This window comes from Pogoniulus pusillus, chromosome 2, assembly GCF_015220805.1.
Source record: "Pogoniulus pusillus isolate bPogPus1 chromosome 2, bPogPus1.pri, whole genome shotgun sequence".
Taxonomy (NCBI): domain Eukaryota; kingdom Metazoa; phylum Chordata; class Aves; order Piciformes; family Lybiidae; genus Pogoniulus; species Pogoniulus pusillus.
Genome location: NC_087265.1, coordinates 26065601 through 26090195, shown reverse-complemented (window position 1 = coordinate 26090195; position 24595 = coordinate 26065601). Strand labels below are relative to the sequence as shown.

The window sequence follows — 24595 nt, the reverse complement described above, 5'->3', positions numbered from 1 at the left end:
CTACAGAAAAGAAACAAAATATCACCAATACTGAGATTATGCAAAATTGTAAGCACCTAAAGAAGTGCAGAAGCCTTCCTGTTTCCACAGGGTTTAGATTACTGCCCTGAAGTTGCATGGCTGTTTATTCTCCATGCACCACTGTATTCGCCACAGACACTTTGTTTTCTATCCCACTCATATGGCTGATGAATCAACACTACTTGAACTGCTTTACAGCAGCTTGTGTTTACTTCACACATACCTTAACCTTACTTTTTCTCCTCCTACTAACACACACACTTCCGAACAGCCACGACTGCCTGTGTCTCTTTGAGTAGCACCAATACAGAATTATCTGGCAAACTCTTCAGGTTTGGTTCCTTGACCTCCTGATTGAGGTCTCCTTCTGCTTTTACTGTACTTCACAACTTAACTGTGCACTTACTAAGTCAAAAAGTAACAGCTTAAAGAATTCAGCTCTCTAAGAACAGAAGAAAGCTGAAGACAGCAGTGTGCTAGAAACACTCAGGAGCAGTAGTGGCATCTCTACAGTTAAGAACACTACAGATAAGGACTTCCACTGCCTCTCCAAACAGCACCCTTGCCCAGTTCGGAAGAAAGAAGGGAAAAAAAAAAAAAGCCCATCTCTGTTCTCCTAGAACAGCAAGTAAAAACCAACGGTGATGACCTTGAAGCTGTTTGATTCCTGTGATTGTTTTCCACCCAGATGACACATTAGAGCACTTCAAATATTTTTTTTTCCTTAAGAGATACCACTTAGAGAAAAGAAACACTTCTGAAGCACACAATGGCAATACAGAGAGAAGAAACTATACAGTTTATTTAGCACCAGGGTTACCACATACTAAAAATGTCCAATCGACATTTTACCTTCAAGCCTAAATCATTTTGGTAGCTGAAAAGCAACACCTCCCTTTCCACACCTGCATTGTTAGCCCACTTCCTTCTAGACACAAACAATTTTACCATAAAACATTTTTTTTCTTTTCCCCTGGAGAAAACACAATCCCAGTAGAGCCCAAGCCTGAGTGTCTCACAGGTGTGCTCCACACAAGCCAGACACACGAAGGAGAACCAGATGCCTCAGAACTTGTTCTGTTCTATGCACTGTTGTTCCATGTGTTCCCAGCTCAAGCAGCAGGCTCTTTATGGTGTTATGATGTAGATTTCTAGCCTGTCCTATGGCAACTAAACAACCTTTCACAGTCCCTGCAAACCAGCCTTCTAAGAGAAAAAGAAGGCAGGCTCCTTTTGAAAGGGCTGATCTTCATGTGACTGAAAACGCAATGGCTTCTTGAGAAGGACAGGATGTTCCTCTACTTCTGCATGACACTTAGGAATCCTGCTATGGTTTTCCTGGCCACTGAAAGCAGAATGGACAGACGCCACAAAAACAGCCTCTGCCTTCTTTCAGACAATGACTCTTCCCTTCAGTGGTGTAACAGAGAGAAAAACCAAGAAAGAACCGTTCACAGAATGAAGCTGATCTCCCGACATTGGGAGACAGAGGCCAGTCGGTACTATGGAAAAAGCTTTTGACTAACCCCAAACTCCTATTCAAAGCACATGTGTGTTTTGAAACAAAAAAAAAATCTACCAAAAGAAATAGTTCAGTACACTGGCAAATCCCTTCCCAAAGGAAAGGATGAATAGAAGAATAGACTGCTTGTGGTGGATCCTTGTCACATCGCTTCATGTACTATTAGAGGGTGATCAGACATCGCAGTGGTGAGAGTGGGATGAATTTACACAGAGTAATTTCACTGCCTCAGGCATTCACTGCTAACCAACTCACCCAATAGTACCGTAGGAAAGACACAAGCAAGGGACTATTTTCATCCCAACCTTAGTGGGTGCAACACTTTGTTGTTCAGCAGTGTCTCCTATCAGAGAACGGTGAAATCCTCCACCGGTATCCAGATTCCACATGACAAAACACTTCGGGAATGCCTGTATGCTTTATGGTACTAAACACGAAGAGCAAGGGCACATCTGCCTTAAAGACAAGCTTTTAGCTTTCATTAATAAAACTTTTTCTTTTTTTTTTTTCCCTCAAAACATTTTGGCTTCATTCAAAACACGGCTGCTCTCTCAGCACAGTTCAATGGAACATTTAAAGCATGTTTTAAGTGGCCTGTGTTTTCATACCAGCCTCATTTGTATGTCAGATGTAATTTTAAACCTGTTGTGACTCTGGCCTCTTTGCAGACAATTTCTCTAATACTATTACAGCTTATTATCACTTCTCCTTCAAGCAAATCATCTGAAACTCTCAGCAGAAGTTCAGCAACTTGGAAAGTCACACATAAATAGTAAATAAATAAATAATTTACCTTTAATCTTCTTGTACTTTTTGTACCATCTCCCAAACTCCTGGCACTTGGTTGCTGACACATTGGCATAGTATGTGCTATTTACAATGGATGAAATCATACTCTGGAAGCACAGAAAGACAGAGAGGAAAGAAGTGTTGTAAATCATCTTACACAATTACAAATCTTCTCCAGGGCAAGTGAATGACGGGCAAGTGCATGATGACCACCCATTTGTGACCTTAAAAAACAGAAGATGTGACTGATGAGGATTAAAATACAGTTTTATTCTATGTTACATATTCCCAGCCATAATTAAAATGACAAAACAATTCCTTTGCATAATAATGCAAAAAAAAGGATGAAGCACAAACCTAGACTGAGACCTAGAGCTCAGCCTGGGGGCCAGTTCTGTTTCCCCCTGTCCTTGTGATAGTGTAATAGCTTCAGCTGCACGACAACCATTGCTGCCATGCTGGGGAACAAGACATGCTCGCTGCACTCAGCTGAGAGAACAGGAGTGATTTAGGAACCAGGTCCTAAAGATAAGATTAGATGCTCCAGCATGCATAATCTCAATAATGCTTTTCAGATGTCTCTGTTCTGCTTCCAAATGCAGCAAGACCACACAGCCAAGAAGGGGAGAACATCCGTGCTACTCACTACAGAACAACAGTTAGGCAAATCACTTTAATTAATGTAATTTATAGAAACGTGTGATTAGCCCTTGTGTGAAGAATCACCCGGCAGAAACATTAACAGAGCGAAGGGAGACACTCATGCTACAATGCAACACAGCCAAACAACACCCAAAAAAACCCTCCAAGTTGGTGTAGAGCTGATCTGCAGCATCCATACCAGTCACAACGATACTTTATACCTGGGATACTTCTGCCCATCGGGTGGAAAGAGGTTCTGGTAGTTCTTCCTTCTTTCCTCCCCTGCTTTCAGCCATTCTGTAGAGCTTGCATCTTTAACAATATTTTGTTCTCCTTTCTCCCCGAGAACTCTTCCATGGTCAAACCATTCCCAGCACATAGACATTTCCAGCAAGGAAATGCAATCCATGACCACTAACCAACTTGCCTTCCCCAGAAGTCACATTTTCCTTATGCCCTTCTTCCTCAGCCTCATCAAAGCTCAGAAAAAAACCCAGGCATACTGTACGACCTTTCTGCACAGTGATGAGAGGACAAGGATGATCTCACAGCCCCAACAAGCTATTTGCTGCAGGCTCAAGCTCTGGCGCACCTTCAGAAACAAAAAAAAAACATCTCTTCCCCTCTTCCACATTTATCCAGCCTCTGACCCAATTCACTGCCACATCACAGGACTCCAACTGTTCCTGAACTCTTGCATTTTGAGGACTTAAAACATATGAGCGGAACTGAAAGACTTGAGATAACTGGGTGATGCAGCTTGGTTTCAGTCTTTAACAGATAACTTCACTGTCAGGAAAGATTCTGTTTTGCTTTTTCACTTGAACTTTTCCACTCCAAGGCTGCTCCAGTGCACTGCAAAAGTCTTGAGGCTATGAAGTAAAAGCTTTTGTGAGTAGCCCCTTCAATTTCTAAACCTGAGATTCAATTTTCTAATTAAAATCAATATTTTGAGACATAAACCTAGCATTGTGGCAGTCAGCAGCAATTCCCTCCCCGTAAATCCTCCCTTGCTTTAAGTCATTTTAACAAGCAGTGGTATTCTGAAAGCCTGACATGGAGATAGCCTCTAAGGAAGGATTTTGAGTGAAGCTGAGCTAACTTGGGGCTTTTTAGTATCACTTTTGGTTAAATTTCCAGTAACTAAGGAAGGGGAGAAGAAATGGTTTAGTTGTGTTTATATCATTTGTTTTTTCCTTCTTCACTCTCCCCCCAAATTCTCTAGCTCTACAGCAAATTGACATTACTGAAATCATAACAACTTTTAAAATACTTATCCTGTCTATTAAACATACAGGAGCCCAGAAGGTATCCCTGCTGGGAATTCTATTAAGTGTGCAGAAAGGAAATCTCCATTCAGAAAAGTGAGGAAGTGCAGATTTCTAAATAATGCATATTATTACTGGGAAAATCCTCAAGGAAATGTGTGGAGATGGGTTTAGTGGCCATGGTGCTGCTGGGCTGATGGCTGGACTTGATGATCTTGGAGGCCTTTTCCCACTCCAACAATTCTATGGCTGTATGAAGTAGCAGATACGTTTGGTATGTGTGTAGTCATGACAGCCATGTGGAATGAAAACTACTTAGACCAAGAGTGAAAGAACTATCTACACAAAGAAAATCTGGTGCAGTAAGTTTAGGGAAAGAAAATAGGGGAGTCTTCACATCCCAAGAAATCTTGGTCCGGCAAAGAGGAAGCATGGTTGGTGCTGAAATGAGTTCTACAATACAGGCAAGGCAGAAGTCTCTATGCAAGGATGGAAATGCTGAAATAATTGGATTTCTTTCTGCCACACACACTGTCCCCTTCTACCCTCCTTACCCCAAGGCTTGGTTAACTGGGATTTATTTGTTTGAACGGGAGCTGTATGCTAAGCTGCAGCCACATGATACACCTAGCAGAAAAGACCAGAACAATTTTAAATCAAAGTGAATGATTACATTTCCCATTAGCAGCAATCAGAACCCCCATCTGGGCTGCACAGAGAGCTTGGGCACCGAGCACCAGAGACTGCCTCGGTGAGCGCTCCCCACACTGCCCCTCTCCACTCGGGTACTCAAGGCACTGCAAACACATTAATAAACAGCAGCATTTACTCTGCAGTTTGACTCCAGAGAGACCACTCTGCAATTTGCTGCTGTCAATAATATATTAACCACAAGGGGGTTGTAATGACATTTCACATTTGGCACGGTATTTTTTAAAAACTGATTTGAGAGAGGGAATTGTATTAGAGGCGCATTCAGAGGATGGTAATAGACAGCTCCTACACAACCTTCCCTTGTATCTTCTGCATTTTGTAAGCCAAAACAAAAGAGACAAACTTTACATGCCAGTAACAATAAATAATAAAAATACCAATTAATAACTGTTATTAATAAGGAACAATAATTAAGAACAGTAATAGTACAAGCTGCATTCTTGCAGACTCTCTTCAAGTGTTAGTCACTAATCAAGGCCACTTACACCTGTGCTTACAAGCAGTCTCCATTTTCTACAGAGGGATCTCCTTTTAGCTTTGTCCACTAAACACTGGGGCCAAGATTTTTGCTGCTGCAGTTCTGCCATCAGTAATTTCGCAAATATATTTCAGACTGAGGCCCTAGGACTAAACTAACTGCAGTGTTTCCACCTGGTAACCTTTGAAAGTGAAATGGGAGGAAATACAGCACAAATAGATCCTGCATATTAAATGATGCATAGTTCAGTTATGGCAGATATTAGAGACTGGGCAGAGACAAGCACATGCTGCAATCATCATTAGCTGACCAGATTCCACAAACAATCCTATTTAAAGAAACTACACTTAAACTGTGTGAAAAGAAAAGCACTTCTGTGTTTCACACACATGGGCTCTGTGCGTATCTGGAGCCACTGCTACTCCTTCACAGAATCATGAAATGCTAGGGGTTGGAAGGGACTACCTAGGGCAGGCCACATGGGAACACATCCAGGCAGGTTTTGAATGTCTTCAGAGGAGGAAAGTCCACAATCTCTCTGGGCAGCCCATTCCAGTGCTCCAGCACCCTCACAGTGAAAAAGCTTTCTCTCATGTTGAGGTGGAACATCCTGTGATTGAATTTATGTCCATTGCCCCATATCCTGTCACTATCACTGAAAAGAGATAGGCTCCATCCTCCTGACATCCACCCTTCAGATATTTGTAGATATTGATAAGGTCTACTCTCAGCCTTCTCTTCTCCAGACTGAACATTCACAGGTCTCTCACTTTCCTTGTAAGAGAGATGCTCCAGGCCCATAGTCATCCTCATAGCCCTCCTCTGAACTCTATCCAGTAGGTCCCCGTCCCTCTTGAACTGAGGAGCCCAGAACTGTAAACAATATTCCAGATGTACTCTAACTGGGGCTGAGTAGAAAGGAAGGAGAACCTCCCTCTACCTGCTGGTTACATGCTTCTTAATGCACACAAGTGGCTTTAGCCACCAGGGCACGTTGCTGTCTGGCTAATGTGTTGTCAGATCCTTCTCTGTGGAGCTACTCTCTAGCAGGTCAGCCTCTAACATGTACTGTTGCATGGTGTTATTCCTCCCCCCATGCAGTTCTCCACACTTATCCTTGCTATCCTTGGGGATGACCACACAGTGAAGGACAGAAGCAGAGAAGCAGCAGCTCTAAAGGGGCTAGCAAAGCAGTGGGGTTTTAGCAAGATTGTGTATTTTTTAAGGTACAATCAATGGATTAACTTGTGATTCTATGAAAGTTTATAGAAGGCAACATGCTTCAATCCAAGCAGAGATATTTGGCCTGGCTGCTAAAGTGTACATAAATATGAGCGTGGAAAGTTTCATTTCAACATGAGGAGAGACTTCTTTACAGTGAGGGTGAACGAGGACTGGAACAGGCTGCCCAGGGGGGTCTTCTTCTCTGGAGACTTTCAAAACCCACCTACATGCATTTCTGTGTGGACTACCCTGCCTTGGTAGGGGGGATCCTGCTATGGCAGGAGCATTGGACTCAGATGATCTCTGGAGGTCCCTTCCAACCTCTAATATTCTGTGAGTTTCTGATTCTGGTGCATTTTTTTTTCTGAGGCAAGGATAGTTCAGTCACAAAAACTTTATGAGTCTCCCCTTACGACAATCTGAAGTACAAACGCAGCTCCTGATACCTGTAGGAACCTGTGTCTTAGTGCCTCGGACAGAAGTTCACTGCTGTTTATAAAGCATTAATGGAGAAGGAGACTGAGTATTTGTTCTTTTTTTAACATAATTACATAACGCTTCCCCTCCTCCCCCAGAAACTGGGGCATGATTGTTAGACAAGCAGTCTTTTCATCATAGCTGGAGGCTGATGAGAGCTACCTGTGGGTTAGTGAGGGAAGCAGGCCTCTGCTAGTGGGAGGAAGCCACTCAGATCTTACATTTGAGGATCACTGGTCCTGTCACAAAAGTCTCACATAAAGATCTAAATAAAGAATTCATAGCTCTGAACAGCAGGAGAAAAATCCAACCAATTCATGCACACATTCCACCTAGGAATGCCCTAGGAAACCACAGTAAAAAGACCTTTTTCCTTATAGTAATTTGAACTCTAAAATAAAATAATAAATTGATTCAGTATTTGTGGAATAGTATAGACTAAGCCCTTCACTGAACAAATATGGGTTTGATAATTTGTAAACATGGCTTTCCCTTAGCCTGTTAAGAACACTGACCTGGGAGAGAGGGCATTCTTTGGCTAATGTGCTCTGATTCATCTCTTTGAGTAGCTCCTTTAAGGCATTGCGAACTGTGGCATGGTTCCACTGCTCTGCTGGCAAGTCTTCCAACTTCGAACAGCTGTGAAAACAGAGCACAAAGCAGATAGAAACATCACCTTCACAGACACTTATTCCTTGTGTACAAGTGCTACAGACCTTTAGCTGCAAGCACAACCTTGGAGCTTAATGCTTAGTTGGCCATTGGGGTGTTTTGGCCCTCTTTTCCCTCCCCACCAAGTCTGACTCCCAGAAAACATGCAGTTCAGCTAAAAGAATGACAGTATAGGGTAGGAATAGCAGCTGACTACACGATGGGATTGTATCTGTGCATGACCATTCCTTCTGAGGTCTGGTGGAGAGCAAAAAAATGACAAAGCAAGCCCCAGGAACAGCTGGGTAGAGCCATCCTTTCCAGGCAGAGAAAGACTCTCCTGCTGGGACAGAACAAACATACACACCACACTGCTACTAGCAAAATCCCCAAACTATGAGGGCTCCCCTTCTGCAGAGGCAAGACCTTGAAAAATTAATTTACACAGGTTCACAGAGCACCCTCATGCCTGAGGTCTCCAGCAAGCTTTAAGAAACACAGGAAGCCCAACATCTGTCATGTGCAGCTCATTCTCACCTTCATTCTACAAGAGCTGCATACCCAGTGAAGCTTTTGTCTTGGTGTGACTTGTGTCTCTTCCAGTCGAGCAAGCTTTGTGGTCTGTGCCTCTACACATGGGGCCAGACCCGTGAAGCAGGGCAGAGGGCTGCCAGAATCTTGTTATTGACATTAGCGCCTGAGAGACTCAACACAGACACTGAGGTGGTTCCACTTTCTGCCTAAGCAGCCAGGCTTCAGCCTCAGAGTTGAAAGTTCAGTTGTGCCTGAGGAGTTCAAGTAGTCAATGACCATCTTTATCTCAATGTCACAGGCTACCTTTTATTTACATGGCATCCAGGCATTCAAGCACTCTGAAGATAAAGAGCGAGACCTTGATCCTGGGTTGATACCCTCCAGTAACACCAACTTGACAGCAGGCTAGATAGACTCCTGGTAGCTCATATGTCTGAGGAGATGAGTTGCTGCACTCCACTTCTATAGCAGCTACAGGCTCTAGATGCTCTTTCACAACTGTGCTGCACAGAGGCAGTCTAGCTGAGGAATGACAACAGTATCTAAACCTAAGGAAAGGCCTGTTAGTGGGAACTGGAAACCCTAGGCCTCAGAAGAGATATTACAGGAAAGAAATGTTGCTTTTGGGATACTCATGTTGGTGAGGCACCAATTACTCCCGAATTCCAAACTGAATTGAACAGCTGGAGGGTGTGTAGCTGCCACCAAAGGACATACATATCCCAGTGGACCCACCTTCTGCTCAGGCAGCACTCAAAGAATGGTGGGCAAATTACTCCAGAATGTCTGTTAATTTTCTCTTTCTTCTAACATGTCCTGAAGAAGGAGCTACAACAGATTGTACAACATCAGCTCACCAGCAGGTTTAGAGTATGCAGTGCACTGCCAGCAATGGACCTGCCACAACTTCCTATGCTGACATCAGTAACTGAGGGTTATTGTGAAGGCAAATAGAGAGAAGGAGGAAGAAAAAGTGGGATGGAAGGGAGAGAGGGCAAGCAACTGTAAAAGTATCATGGGCTTTTGCTTTGGTCATCAGAACCAGCATTTCCAAATGCCAAATGGAGCCACAGTAGTGTATTCCTTCCTCAGCTCCTTGCCTTTTCACTGCAAAGACCACTGAAGAAAAACATCAGTCAAAAGGACCCCTCCTCCCCATTTCAGCAACTGCATTTCACAGCGCAGCCCATTGAAGAAGGCCTGGAGTTCATTTTGACACAATAAGGCCTTGAGAATCCATGAAGTCAGAGGCTGTAGAAAGGTCTGACTATAAACACCACCTATCTTTACTTGATTGAGTTTCTGCCCTCCCCTCTCTGCTACCATATTGCTGTTTCAGATAAACATACAAACTCAGCCTGAACGTGCACCAAAAAGCTGCCAGGTGACCCACCCTTCTTTTCATTTTTCTTTTCATTTCATCATAAGGCCAGAAATTAACGAAGACAGGATGTGCTAATCTCTGTAGTAATGTTGCAATTGACAAAGCAACTCAGAGAATAGAGGACAGATGTTCAGAAACACCCACCTTTGTAATTGGATTTTCAATGTCACAACGTGATAGACATCTTGTAGCATGTCGGCTACTGTTGCATCTGGTGCATCAGTCACGTAACTGAGAGGGAGGGGATTCCACCTCCCAAGCTTGATTATTCCTGAAAAGAAAACAGAAAATGCATACTTTTTACTTTATCAGCTGCTTACCAAGCCCTCTGATAAGCTCATCTTCTCTTAAGATCCAAGACCTGCCTGGAGGTTCATGGCAGCCTCGCTCCAAAGGTGTGTTTTGCTCAAAAAGATGTCTTGTACTGACTCTTGAAGCAAATGATGGCGAAGAGTAGGAAGAGAGTTTAAGTTCTTAGTGCAGAGTTGCTGGCACCTTCCTGACTTAAATTACTTCAAGGAAGCCCAGGAGACTTCTTGCTTCCCCATCTTTCATCATACCACTAAAGCCTAGTTCTTTAAGTTAGAACAAGCTTTAAACACTCCCTAGTCCTGATTTTGCAGTCTACAAAACCCTTCAACAAAAAAGTGCATTGATTTTGACTCGAACAGGAAAATTCCTCTGCGTGGGCTTTCAGCAGTTACAATCTAAGCCTGGTACAATTCCCAGTGTGAATGGATGGCAGTGGAAACCCACCAAGCAGGAAGAGTTCACTCCCAGCTACATGCTGCACTGTGCAGACAGTTGCTTTTCTTTGGGTGCAAAAGCGGCAAGCTGCTGACCACAGATCCAAAATAGCATTTTGGAGGCGGGGGAGAATGCTGTAAGTGCTATTTCTACTTCTGTTCATCCTTTAATAGGCATCATCACCTCTCCTGGGTGAGCTTGTCACAAAGGCTGTAAGCTTGGATGGTAAACCATTTGCTGCAAAGGTGTTATTTCTGTTTAGACAATTGCAGAGGGCCCACCCACACCAAAAAACAATGACTAATGCCCAGGAATGACTTCCAGGAAGATGCCAAACCAAGACAGCCACAGTGCCACCTCCCATGAGAGTAAAGCAGTTTAGTCTCATTCTGCACTATCACAACTAACCATTTTCACTCCCTCCTCCACTGTGGTCCCAGGGCCCCACTGCTCTGCTCACACAACTTCTCAGCACAGCCTCACAAGATGCCAATCACCTTTTCTCCCATTTAAACCAGCGCCTTTTGAGGTCTGCTTGGTGTTAACTTCTTGATGTTAAAAAGGACCATCTGTAAAGTCTACTGCCAAAAATACATTATTTCATGAGAAAGCTACTTCCTCTGTGACAACAGGAGCCCCAAGAACCCGCCTTGGGTATCTGAAAGGATGCAGTGATGCCAACAAACTCCTCACTTCCTACTCCCAGTTATTCACTAGCTCTGGAACTAATCAAACTGAAATAAATGGCACAGCCCTTTTATCCTGATCTCCCAAACATGATCATAAAATAAACACAACATCTGAAACAATAAAACAAAGCTTCTTGCACAGAGACAACAACAGAAGATTATGTTTATGAGCCCATGAAATACCGCCATGAAGTATTTTCCCCCCATCCCAGGTTGAAGAGGAAATCATTTTAGCTCAACTCCATTTCTGTAGCACTTAAATCTTTGTGTTTCCCCCTAAGATTTGCGTTGCAAGGTATGCTGTTGGCCATGCACCAAAAGAAGCTGGAAGCAATCTGGTTCACCTCAGTGGCACAAACTTTCCACAGTACAGGCAGCCTAGCATTTCAAGAGCAGATTAGAAAGCTTTTGGCAAGGGGAGATCTTGTCCAAATGAAACAAAAAGTTAGGAAGTGTTGCTTGATATCCAATGCTTGAAAATGGGACATAAACAGAACAAAAACATTTAAATGATGCACTGTTTCAGTATTAAGATTTAACAATCTGGTGCTGAATATGCTGCAGTATAAATAGTGCCTGGACTCAGATCCAGTAGAGTAACACACAACTCTCATTCACAGCACCGTATGTCTCCAGTGCTGGCTCCTTGAGTCATACTCCACTTGCCAAGAAAAGCTGTTTTTCTTAAGGGGATAGTTTACTTAATGCTATCTCTGGTGACAACAAGAAATGCATATAGTACAGCGTGTATGAGTCATGAAATGAGCATCGAGGGTCCACCAAGTAAAACACATGCTGGGAAAACACAGTTTAGCTGCTGACTTCCTTCACCCTCTTCTGCTATATAATAATTTCAAGCAAAATCACCTAAAAATCCAGAAATTTATACCAGCCTCAGAGAACACTTGGCTTCCTATGTTTAACCACGCCAAGTTTTCATGTAATTGAAAAAATAAGCATCATATGTGCCCCATAAGTTACATCTAAATTGGTAATATTTTACAAGAGGCTTTATTTTTCATTCAATTAAGGAAAGCACTCGAAGCACACCATCTGCAACTGCTCAGGCCTGGCATAGCTGGCAAGAGACAAAGAGACAGCTGAGGGTCACTGGAGTTACCAAAGGTCTCCCCAAACTGAAGAAGTTTAGAGTAAAAGCACAGCGCAGCCAGAGCGTACCAGGGGAAATCCTCTGCCAATAGCACTTCAGGAAATGCCTGCTACTACTGGAAGATGGGGAAAGATTTTCTTTTTTAAAATCCTCCTTTGCAACTGGAGAGGAAATTGTTTTGGCTGGATTTAGACAAACACAGGTGTTGCCATAAGGCTGGGCGCCTCTGCACGTTAACACCTGCTGCAAGTCCTTTCCTCTGGTAGAGTGCTGCTGGTGCAGGCTGTTTTTTCAGCCGGTGTGATATGACGTGTGAAATTTATGTTTTTTTTTTTTTTGCCAGAGCACTTTAAGCTGGTCCAAACCATAGCCAGAAGCCATGGTTTCCATCCAGCTCCTCAGCAGACTTCACAGGTGGTTTATTTCATGGTACCAAGACTGTACTTAAGGCAACTCTTGGGCTGTCTTTGGGAAGACGATGCCAGCTTGTTGAGCAACCTCATTTTCTGCATGCTAGAAGACATCTTGGAATGACTTCTCAGTAAAATCTGAGTGGACCAAAATCTTCCCCCTAAAAAGGTCCCTTCTCATCCAGAACTGGGTGTTTCTAGTGTAGCAGTAAGATGAGAACCACTTGGTAGCAGAATCACTTCTTCATACAGCTTTTTACTGTTCCACTCATTGACTCCAAATAGTGCAGCTGTGGCTTTTAAAGGAGCTTTAACTGGCCTGAGCTTTCATCCTACCACAACTGGGACTTGGGAGTGGGAACAGGAATGAGCAAAGGTTGCTGCGTTATTAATGAACACACTGCTGCTCCAGAAACTTCTGTCAGTTCCACACCTTCACAAAATGGCACAGCTACCACGTGGCCGATCAGCCTGCTCATGAAATGTGGAAGCACATCTTCCATGAGCTCACAAAACTCTTCTGTGAATGAGTCTCAGGCTCTTTCCTGTATCGACGATCCTTTGGGACTCTCCTCTTCTAAGAGATTCTTGAGATTCAACAGATTTCAAAGTTAGCATGGACTCAAGAAAAGGTTGTACACTGGAAGAGTTCTCTAGAACTCACCTAGAAATGGCTCAGTGCAGCCCAGTATAGTTATTTGTCTTCAACTGAAGACAATAAAGAGACCAAAGAGTTTTTCTCAAAAGACTTTTTTCACAGAATTATTAAGGCTGGAAAAGATCTCTGAGATCATCAGGTCCAGCCTATAACCTTTCAAAATCAGCTAAGTGCCAAGAGCCACATCCAATCTTTTCTTAGAGACCTCCAGGAATGGTGACTCTACCACCTCCCTGGGCAGCCCATTCCAGTGCCTAATTACCCTTTTCATGAGGAAGTGCTTCCTAATATCCAGCCTAAACCTCTCCTGGCTCAGCTTCAGACCATGCCCTCTTGTCCGGTCTCTATCCACACTGGCTGTTGACTCTTACGAAATGTCCTTCTACAGACAAGGCTTTTTGTAAGATGTAGCTTCATCTCCCTCAAAACACAGATAGGGAATAAAGACAGAGGAATTCATCTCAGAATCTGCGTAACTACTTTACCCAGAAGAATGCCAGAACACAACAGCAGCAAAGCCCTGTGAGCTCAGTGCCAGGCTCACACACAACCACTGCCTTTCACTGCTGTTCCACTTAGGCCAATGATGTACAATGATGTACACTCTGATAGTGCTTCCAACTGAGCTCCACACGAAATGCAGCTCCTTTGAGGGAGAAAGTGCTATCTACACAAGAACAGAACAACACATTTCACAGATGGCTTGGCCAGTACTTCATGTCTGACCTCCATAACTAGCAGAACTTGTCACAGGATCATCATGATCTTTATTTTACAAGATAACTCTTTAGAATGATGCAAAGTACTGGTATCATTCACCCTAGTGAGACATGAACTGAATGGATGCAAAGTTGGGGTGAAAGCAGGCTTCTACAACAGCTACACTACTGAGGAGTGTAAGAGCAAAAGGCAAAAAGCTGCTTTCCTACAAAAATGTAGCTGAGCTCTCAAGAGCTGCACTAGCTGTCCACACATTCACTTCCCACTATCACAGCTCAAGGGTGGTCAACTGCAAATACAAGGCCAGGTGAAGAACACAGCCAACATTTGCTGCCATGATGGGAATTCAATCAAACAGTTTTGTTAAAATCATATCACATTTTAACAGGAGCTCTTAACAGAAGCTCAAGAAAAACTGCTGATTAGTGTCAGCAACCAGACGTTTCAGATTCCTTTTACAACGCCACATCTGGAATACTGAGGAGGAGTCTGAGGGGTGACCTCTTGTGACGTTGATTGCAACTGTTTATCGTCTTCAGAGGCACCTTGTCCCTACTCTACAGAATGCAATTTTCCTTTATTCAGCTGTGCTTTGTTAGAGAAATTAAAACTGCCTGTCCCATGTAATAAGTGCACAGAATTATTTACCCATAAATCAGTTTGCAGGAAATCACTACCCTGTGGCACACAATAATTCAGCCTGTGTTTCTAACCTGTACCCTGGCTGTAGTATATCAAACTCTTAACAACATAAAGACATAATTTGTAGTTATTATTGTTAATCCAGCAAAGGGAATGATTTTTCAAGCAGACAGAAGGGAAAAAAAAAAAAAAAAAGAGCAATGGGAACAATTTAAGAAGGGGGGGAAAAGATTATTAAATTATTTTTTGCATTATATTATTGAGCTGCCTCTTCTAGCTCTTAGGGAAAAATATATAAAATATTATACTGCCTTTGCCCATAACTATAAGAGTGCTCAGAGTATTCTACTGGATTTTAATTAGTGATATATTGGGGTAATAGATGGGGGAAAAAAATCAGCATAATCCTCCCCCCTGTACTTCTAAAGTGCTTTTCATCAGAGGATCCCAAAGCACTTTAAAAATACTGATGAAGCTTTGTAACACCCCTGCAAGATAGACTTCACTATGCCAACTGCTGTCTTGGTGACTTAGTCACTGAAAGCACCCAGGGAGCACAGCCCTGTATTATACAGCCCTATGTTCATGCTTATACAAAAGAATCCCCCTCCTTTCTCCTTTCAGGCCAGCATAAATGATTCAGTGAGAGCACAGGAATAACCTCTGTGCTTACACTGTGCTGTACACATCCACACATCAGCGGAACACCCACACTTCTCAGTGGCAAGCACTCCACCCCAGCTCCTGAGACTTGCGCAGCTCCAGGGCTGTGCATAAAAGGGTGAACTTCACCCATGGGGAAGGCATGCTTGAGCCACTCAAAGGCTGAGCTACCCAGAGCCCTGGCAGCACCAAGTCCCTTGCCCTGCTGGTGCTGGAGATTTTGGCTGTTGCTGTTTGAAAGCCTGTCCTGAGGAAAGTGTGCCAGTGGGGAGGGAGAGGGAGGTGTTACAGAAGGGGATGTGGTGGTGCCACAATATACACAAGCTGCTCACTCACATCTAGCTCATTGGAGGTTGTCCTGGTTGCACATCTGTTCTAGCACACAGATTTCTACCTGTTATTTGTCTATTATCTATTATTATTTGTGGAGTCTTCTTCTCTGGAGACTTTCAAGGCCAACCTGGCTGTGCTCCTGTGTGGCCTGTCCAAGGTGATCTTGCTTTGGCAGCAGAATGCACTCAATGATCTCTGGAGGTCCCTTCCAGCCCCTAACATTCTGTGATCTATTTACACGGCAATCAGCTAAACTGCTTCTAGAAACAGAGACAGCTGTCAACAGAGAGACTGTGAGCATTACAAGGTTTAATTCCTGAGCTTCAGAGTACTTCCACAAATGAAAACCACTTTGATACATGACATTTAGGTATATTTTTTGAACGCTGGTGAAGCCCATTCTCCTCCTGCATGAGTGCACTTAAGCACCGCACTTAACCAACATACACCAAACAGTTTGGTGCCTTGCAATTCTACGTATCAGGTTCACATTTTACAGCAAAAAGGTTGTGCCTCATGTAATAGATGCTGCTTCACATTTGGGAAACATTATGTGAGGACTCAAAACTTTTATTAGATTAATTTAATATAGGCACTAAGTTACTAGACTAAATTAATAAAGATCTTCTTTAAAAAAAAAGGAGAGAACAGAATGGACCCACAAATTAAATAAAAATTTCTGGAGCTTGTTATTTTAGAAGTCTTTATTTAATCTTCCAACCCTTTATTCTGTTTGAAGAAAATAAACCCATCATTGGTAGGGAAACAGGAGGGGAAAAAAAAGGAAAAAGTTGATGTTATTTACTTCAGGAGATTATTTTTAAAACTGTTATATGATAGAACATGAACATCACAAATAAATAGAAGGGTGAGGAAGCAAAAGGAGACACAAAATATTACAACCACCAAGTACTTTTTTCTTTTTTTTTTTTAAACATTTTCTACACTACTTTTAAAGCTATTACTTCCACTAAGGAAAACTACATTTAGCCCTGCATAGCATCTCTCTTATCTCACTTTTTTTCGGCTAAATCCGGACTTCACTTCCATTGGACAGCCTTAAGTACTACATGAATGAGACAAGTCCTCATTTTCTCCTTGGTTTGAGAGACAGACCTACTTACTAAGTATCACTTCCATAACATGAACAGAAGTCTTTTCAGGCATGAAAACTCATGTCAGAAAGGCTACTGCATCCCAGATACTAAGCAGCTCTTAGTAGCTATCCTTCACAACCCTGTCAGCATGGAGCAATGTCCTCACCTGAAAGGTGCCATCACACCATCCTCAGCAGTATTATTCAGTAGCCTCAGCACCCACAGGGTTGCAGCACCTACTCCCTCACTAACATCAATCTCACAGGAAGCCCAGAGCATGACACTCTCCCCATTTTTGCACAATACTGTATTTTGGGCATTCTCTGATCTTAACAGCTCAACCTGGGAATGTTTGAGCCTTTGCACAGGAGCAAAGGCTGTGCTTCCTCCCAGGAAGTAGTGGCTGCCGATGCCTTTGACCAGGAGTGTTACCACTCAGCCTGTTCCCTGATCAAAGAGCATCCTTATCTGCTCCCACATCTGGAGGCTTGCTTTGACACCGTAGAACCATCACCGTTCCTTCTCCAAGTTCCAGGCTTTCCAGAAGACACTGGCTGCTTCTCTGCCATTTTCCAATTTGGGACCAAAGCTCCTGCCTCTTCCCAGAGATACTGCTTGTGGGGACCTGTAACATGCTTCCATTTCAGCCTTACAGGCTCAAAACTGGGGTTTTGGTGGTTTTGCCTCAGTTGCTAAGACACATGAATGTAAGTGTACACAACAGGTAGTGCTTTTCTTCACTGCACCTGTTTTTTTAATAGACACAAGCAACACCTGTATCATCCTGCCCCAAATTCTGGGCTTGGAGACTGTATTGCCACCTCATGACCTACAAGGGGCTGCACACAAGTAGAAGGATCAGAACTTTCCACAAAGATTTTTCCACCTTCTGTCAGCTTCTTGCCTGCCCAATATCTCTAATACAACCTGCCTCACAACTCCTCCAGCAAGGAGCATCCAGGCAGACAGCCTTCAGCCCCAACCCTTCAGAAGCCTTGCCTGGATTGTATATTCAAAGAATAATTTGGATTGGAAGGGACCTCCAAAGGTCATCTAGTCCAACCAACCTGCTCTGGAGTAAACAGGGACATCTTCTTAGACCAGGCTGCCCAAAGCCCTGTTGAGCCTCACCTTTAGTATTTCCAGTGATGGGGCCTCCACCACCTCACTCAGCAACCTATTGCAGTGTTCCACTACTCTCATTGTAAAGAGCTTGTTCCTAATATCCAACCTAAATCTGCTCTTCAGCAATTTCAAACCATTCCCCCTTGTCCTGTCAGTGCAGGCCCTTGGAAACAGTCCCTCTACAGCCTTCTTGTAGGCCCCCTTCAAGTACTGGAAGGCTGCTAATAGGTCTCTCCAAAGCCTCCTCTTCTCCAGGCTGAACAACTCCAGTTCCCTCAGCCTATTCTCACAGGAGAGGTGCTCCAGCCCCCTGATCATTTTCGTGACCCTCCTTCTGGACCCACTCCATCATGTCATGATATTTTCAAATGGAGAAGAGAGAAGACATTTTTCTTCCTTGTTTTTTAAAGAGACACGAGTGCCCCAAACTCTTTCAATACCCCCAGCCTCAGCGCCTGCCTGTAAGCTTCACAGGGAAAGACCATTTGCTGAGCAGGAAAAAAAAGCACAGGAACGTGGCACTGCAACTGAACACATAAAACATTTTAGAGGTTATAAAAGAGCATTGCTAGTAAGACATTGTAGAGGCTAATAGGCTTAGAATTAAGCCTAGGGACATTGTTTGGCCTTGTACAAATCCACATATCCTGCCTACTCACAGCAGCGCAGGCAGCGAGAGCAGCACAAGGCTGGCTGCGAGGGCAGCCGTACAGCAGGCAGCTCTCTTTGTGTTGAGCCAACTGCAAGTCGATTTGAAAATTCACGGGTGTCAAGTCCAAAGAAAAATAAGGACACACAGCAAGCTGTGAGCGCAAACCAAGCCCTTAACTGAATGCAGATCCGTATTCAGGCCTGTGTGGTTTAACAGCTTAATCTTTTTAGTTTAAGATTTGTGTCTTTGGGGTTTTCCTTATGCTGTATAAAGACTAGCAGAACATTCTCTTTCACTAAATTACTACTTTTGGCTTGCCTTCTGTCTTTTCTTTCCTCCCACTAGACATTAAGCTTCTGACTTCCATGAAAAAAAAAAAAACCAACAAACAACTGAGGAACTAGTAGGAAAGCATTTAACTAGCAGGATAGGGAAGCATGTACTGCCGAGGGAAGAGAGATCAAGGATTCTGCTGAATGCCCTGAACAACAACTGCTGCCACCAATCCAAGGTGAGTGCAATGAGTGAAGTTATGGCTGTTTGACTCAGATGCCGTTGCTCTCTGTGGCTACATTAATGCAGCTCCAGATCCATACATGCCCATAGCCTTGATGCAAGTATCTCTAACAACATTCAGTTAAAAAAATTGGATCCGCCCTGAAGCAGTTGAAGGAGGCAAGACTTATTTTAAAATACAAAAATCTAGAACGCAAGCAAACAAAATTATCCATATGTAAATGCGCGCACACAGATAGATGTGAGAATATGCAACAGATCAAAGACTGAGGGTTTGTTGATCTTCAGGCTCATGCCTCCCTCACAGCTCACAAACAGGTAAAAGGCAGTGGATCAAACCAACCCTTCCCTTACAAATTCCTCTACTAGAGAGCAACATAGCATCCGTAAGGTTGCAATATTTCCTCTCAAAATACCTTTTCATATCCCAAGTCCTTAATTTGGGCAAAACTGCGAGTTCAGATACATTCAATTAAATTCAATTCACATTTTTCCTCCCCTGATACTCTTTTCAGTTCCCCTTCTCCCTCTTTTCTTCCCAGGAAGAGCAAAACAATTCTGCATTTCTGACAAGTCTAAATAAAGCTTTGCTGGTTACTGAACTATGCTACATTTCCTATCAACAGAAAACAAAAGAGAGGAAAGAAAAAAAAAGGACTGTAGTTCACCACTAGAGGAGATGACTCACAACAAGCAGGAACTGCTACCAGACTCAGAAAAAACAACTTTCCCTTGTACCGTTGATGAGCCCACATTGTGCTGAGATGAACCCAGATTTGTTTTCTTAGCCCGCATCTTCCTAGAACTGAACCTATTTTCTTACAAAGCCACCAGACTCCTTTTGGATCCTGTTAACGTTTTCATCATCATGTAAGTCAGTTTGTGAACCAAAGACAGAGAAAAACAGAAAGAACTACTTTTTCAAATGTGAATGATAAATTTATGTGCACATGGTAAGGACTGGAAAGAGTCATTTGCTTCTGGATCAGAAGGTTTGCAGCACATGCACATCACGCTTTGAAGTACTTCCTGAAGTTTACTGCTTCTTTACACAGGAGCTAAGATTCTTATCTAATCACAGCACACAAATAGTAGAGCTGCTGTGAGGTGAATTAACTCTATCCCAGCCAACACCAGTATCAGCCACACACACTCAATAGTCTCAAGCCTTGAAGGCACCACAAACACCCTCAGGAGATGGAGGAGAGCTCTAGAACCTCCTGAGAGCCATCCTTCTGTTAACAGCTCACAGCACTTCACAACTCACTGAGCTAGAAGGCAGCACACCAGCACTCAGGCCTTTATGGTTTTTATGACACTGCAGACACCTTTAGAAATTGAGTTATTGCAACAGTCCCAAGGATAGGTCTTCTGACAAAACAGTCCTGTACTAAGCTAATTTCTGTACTAGTGTGCTCTCACCACTCTTTCCTAAACTCCATCTCAAGATGTCCCCAACACAAGGCCATCGAACTGTTGGAAGAGGGCCACAAAGATAATCAGAGGGCTGAAGCAGTTCTACTATGAGGACGGGCTATGAGAGTTGGGGCTCTGCACCCTAGAAAGGAGAAGGCTTCAAGGAGACCTTTTAAGTGGCCTTCCAGTATCTGAAGGGGGCCTACAGGAAGGCTGTGGAGGGACTATTTACAAGGTCTTTTAATGACAGGACAAGGAGTAATGGGTTTAAACTGGAAGAGGAGAGATTCAAACTAGATCTTAGAAAAGGGTTCTTTACAGTGAGGGTGGTGAGAGATGTTTAAGGCCAGGTTGGATGAGGCCTTGAGTGACCTGTTCTAGTGGGAGGTGTCCCTGCCTGTGGTGGGGAGTTGGAACTGGATAATCTTTGAGGTCCCTGCCAACCTAAACCATTCTATGTTCAAAGATTAAAAAAGCTAAAAAATCCCTCATGGTTACAGTTCAAGAAAAAAGCAAGGAAAGACTAATTCCTGTTTACACCATAAAGACCAGGTGTCTCGGGACCATGTATGCATGGCTTCTACATGTGTATAAGGAATCCAGAGAGCCAGTCATAGTTCCAGGGAATACCATTAAATAAAGACACACTGGGATGATGCCTGAGAACATGGTGCCAATACTGGAAATCTGTGGAGTCTACCAAAGATGCCATTTCACCACTGGGTACAATCTAGACTACTGCCAGCATTCTGCATACCCCAAATACACAGAAACTGACTGGAGAGTTCAACTAACAATGAAGCACATGAGATGCAACAAAATAAACATAGCCAGCAGGGCAAGAGAGCTGATTCTACCACTCTGCTCTGGTGAGACCTCACCTGGAGTACTGTGTCCAGCTATGGGACCACCAACACAAGGACCTGCTGGAGCAAGTCCAAAGGAGGGCCACCAAGATTATCAGGAGGCTGGTACACCTGTCCTACAAGGACAGGTTGAGAGAATTGGGGTTGTTCAGCCTGGAGAAAAGGCAACTCTGGGGAGACCTTAGAGATACATTTCTACATCTGAAGGGGGCCTAGAGGAAGACTGGGGAGGGACTGTTTAGAAGGGTTTGTAGCAATGGTTTGAAACTGGAGCAGGATAGATTTAGGTTGGCCATAAGGAAGTTCTTAGCTGTAGAAGTCGTGGGATAATGCAGCAAGCTGCCCAGGGATGGGGTTGAGGACTTGTCCCTGGAGACATTCATATCAGACTCGATGTGGCCTTGGACAGCCTGGCTCTACTTGGAGGTGTCCCTGCTGAGTGCAGAGGTGTTGGACAAGATGACTTATGCCTTCCAACCCAGTGCAATCTGTGAATGATAAGTAACTGCTTCTCTAAGTCTAATATAGGAAGGTGGAGACACTGCACACACACACACATCCCCAGAAGGACAGGCAGAAGGATCCTCTAATAACTTAGACACACATTCTCCTCTCCTTACACACAGAGAGAATTCTGAACAAACCTCAGCACTAAGGAGCACTACCAGCACAGCAGGCACAACACAAAGAGGTGGCCTTGGGAGGTTCGTTGTTTTCACAGTCTGACTGATTTCAGAGGTCATCCTGGAAGAAAAGCCTCAATCTGCTTTCAGCTGACACAATCATTTCCCACAGCAAATAACTGCTCCTTGCTCTTGGCACTCAGGTGGTGGGATGTGGGTGGTGCTATAGGTATCTTCATGTCAATGCCAGTCTATTTTACTCCCCCAAAGTCTGTTGTTTATTTGGAGACATGGAATGTTATTGCTTGCTTCATACTGCAGGCATCAAGACAGGTATAAATTGCAAAGAAATAAAGACTGAGTAAATAGAAACTTTATTACTAAGGAACTACCCCAGAAACCTGAAATACCTAAAATGAAGGAATTTAGACTTCAAAGCCATTTGAAATGTCTTTTCTAATTGGGGGAGTGGGGAGGGAAGAAGGAAAACCAAGAGTATATGGCATAAAGACATAATGCAGCACACCCGCCACATGGGATGCTCAAGCACTTCTGCAGCTTTGCAGCTCTCCAACAGAGGAGTTCAGCTTTTCTACCCGTGGTCTTTCATTGGCAGCACTTCAGGCGAGGAGCATCCACAACAATGCTTGTCCACCTGGAAAAGTCCAGTGCCTCAGAAATGGTTTCCTTTGTCCATTTCACATTTGATGAATGAAAATCAAATCAGAGGCTGCTACTAGTATTACAACAGCTCTCATGTTCCCCTACAGATTGCCCTGGTTTACAGTTTAGCACAGAATAACCCATTTGAAGAGCTCATGCAGTATGGATCCCAAGTCAAATGTGACCAGGCACCACTGTGGTGTAGATGCAAAAGGTCAACACCACAGGTAAAATTGTAATCAAAGAGAATAATCTTCAATGAGAAACAAAGTCGACAAATTTTGGATGAATCTATAAGACTGTGAGAAATGGTTTCCTTTAGACACACTCTTCTAGACTATATGTGTTGCTCTCATGAAATCTGAGAAGTTGTTCAATCAGATCATGCTGAAAAATAAGTTCTACCCAGTCTTCATGATCAGGAGGAATTATATTGCTGGTGGTCCAAATATTGGCCTCCTACCTCCCTCCTTATCCTTTTCATTGGACACCCAGAGAAGGGAATGAAGATCTAGCGACTTGCCATCTGGAACCATCTAAAACCCACTGTTAATTTGCAGAAACTAAGAGAACAGGTTATAATGAGAATACTCTGTCTTTAGGCTGTGCTAACATAAGCTCTTTATAAACAGCAATGAAAGTGAGGTACCAATTTTAAGACAATTAAGGACTTAAGCCGGATTTTATCCAGGTATGTTGTATACAAAAAGCTTTATGTTCTGTTAGCTGTGGCATCTGCCTGCATACACCCTGCTTAAATAAAAAATAGTGGCATACCTGAAGCATCTTTTGAGTAATTCTTCTATTGAAGGGAACTATGAGCAAATTTATCAAATGTCACAACAAAAACTTCAAAGAGAATCTGCAGTGTCCTATGTCATGAGAGATGGGTAGACTCAACAGTCTGACAGGCAAGAATTACACACACTCTCCCCTCAGCCTGAGAGACAGCAGAACCCTCCACCAACAGCTGCCCCAAACAGAAAATGGTTTCAGCCTTGTTGCCTGCCCTTTAGGTCCCCTTCTGTACAAAGGAGATAATTTCAATTTGTAGCTTGCAAATAAAAGAATATGTTTTCTTTCTGGCCATAGTGGATTTAATTATGGTACTCAAGATGCTGTCAATCCTAGATGAGAACCCCTTGTGGCAAGCAGCTCTGCTGGTCAGTGCCTGTTCATCCACCCATCCAGGGTCACACCACCTTCCTCCTCCTGCCCACATCACACTGCTCCTGTCTCTGAATAGCAGCCAGCCACCTCTCAGCTGTACAGGAATAAATCTCCGGACTTCGTACATCGAATATTCCCTCCTCCTACCCCTGAGGCAATGACTTATGCTCTATTCAGATTGAGTCATGACTTCTCTTCCCATCCTCTTCCCATGTATTTTCCCAAAATTTATAACCAAATAGAGGAGATCACTGTAGGCTACCGTGGGTCCAGTCTCCTGGATGAGCAAGGGATGCTTGCTGCATGAAGCTGTGCCCAAGAGCACTCGGCACCAGGAATGCTCAGTCAGCCTGTAGAGAGCAGAGCAGCCCACAGAACATAAAGGCACAGGCTGCCAGGGCAGAGCAAAGCTACCCTTGCAGATGCAAAGGAAGATGGCAGGCAGGGCCATCCCTGCCAGCCACATTCGCACCTCAGTGCCGGCTTCCTTTGCTATGCACATATGGGCTGCACATTTCACTGGCTGGCTGCACAGGCACAGCTCTCCCCGCAGTCAAGGAGAAAAAAAGATTTCATTGCTCCACTGCCAGAGAAAAACCTTTTTTTCATACAGTTCCTTCTGGATCAATTTTCATGTATAGATGATTAAATACTCAATGGATAACTATGTCTAAGTAAGAGGTATTGCGTAAGGAGGACATGAAGCCACAGAACGAGAGAGAATGGAGCAGTCAGTTTAAATCATGTTCCCTTTACTCCTTTTGCTGTGAAAAATCAGTATTTGTAGGGA

At 43.5% G+C, this 24595-nt stretch overlaps 1 protein-coding gene across 3 annotated transcripts in view; it reads right to left on the bottom strand.

The window, feature by feature from the left end:
• SATB2 (SATB homeobox 2) overlaps positions 1-24595 on the bottom strand; it is a 142448-nt gene that overhangs the window by 71537 nt on the left and 46316 nt on the right. For all 3 annotated transcript variants that reach the window (XM_064158413.1, XM_064158408.1, XM_064158421.1), the window contains exons 4-6: positions 9849-9975; positions 7651-7774; positions 2337-2439 (exon numbers count right to left, since the gene is read on the bottom strand). In XM_064158413.1, coding sequence (XP_064014483.1) covers positions 2337-2439; positions 7651-7774; positions 9849-9975 — 354 coding nt within the window. The remainder of the gene's footprint in view (positions 1-2336; positions 2440-7650; positions 7775-9848; positions 9976-24595) is intronic.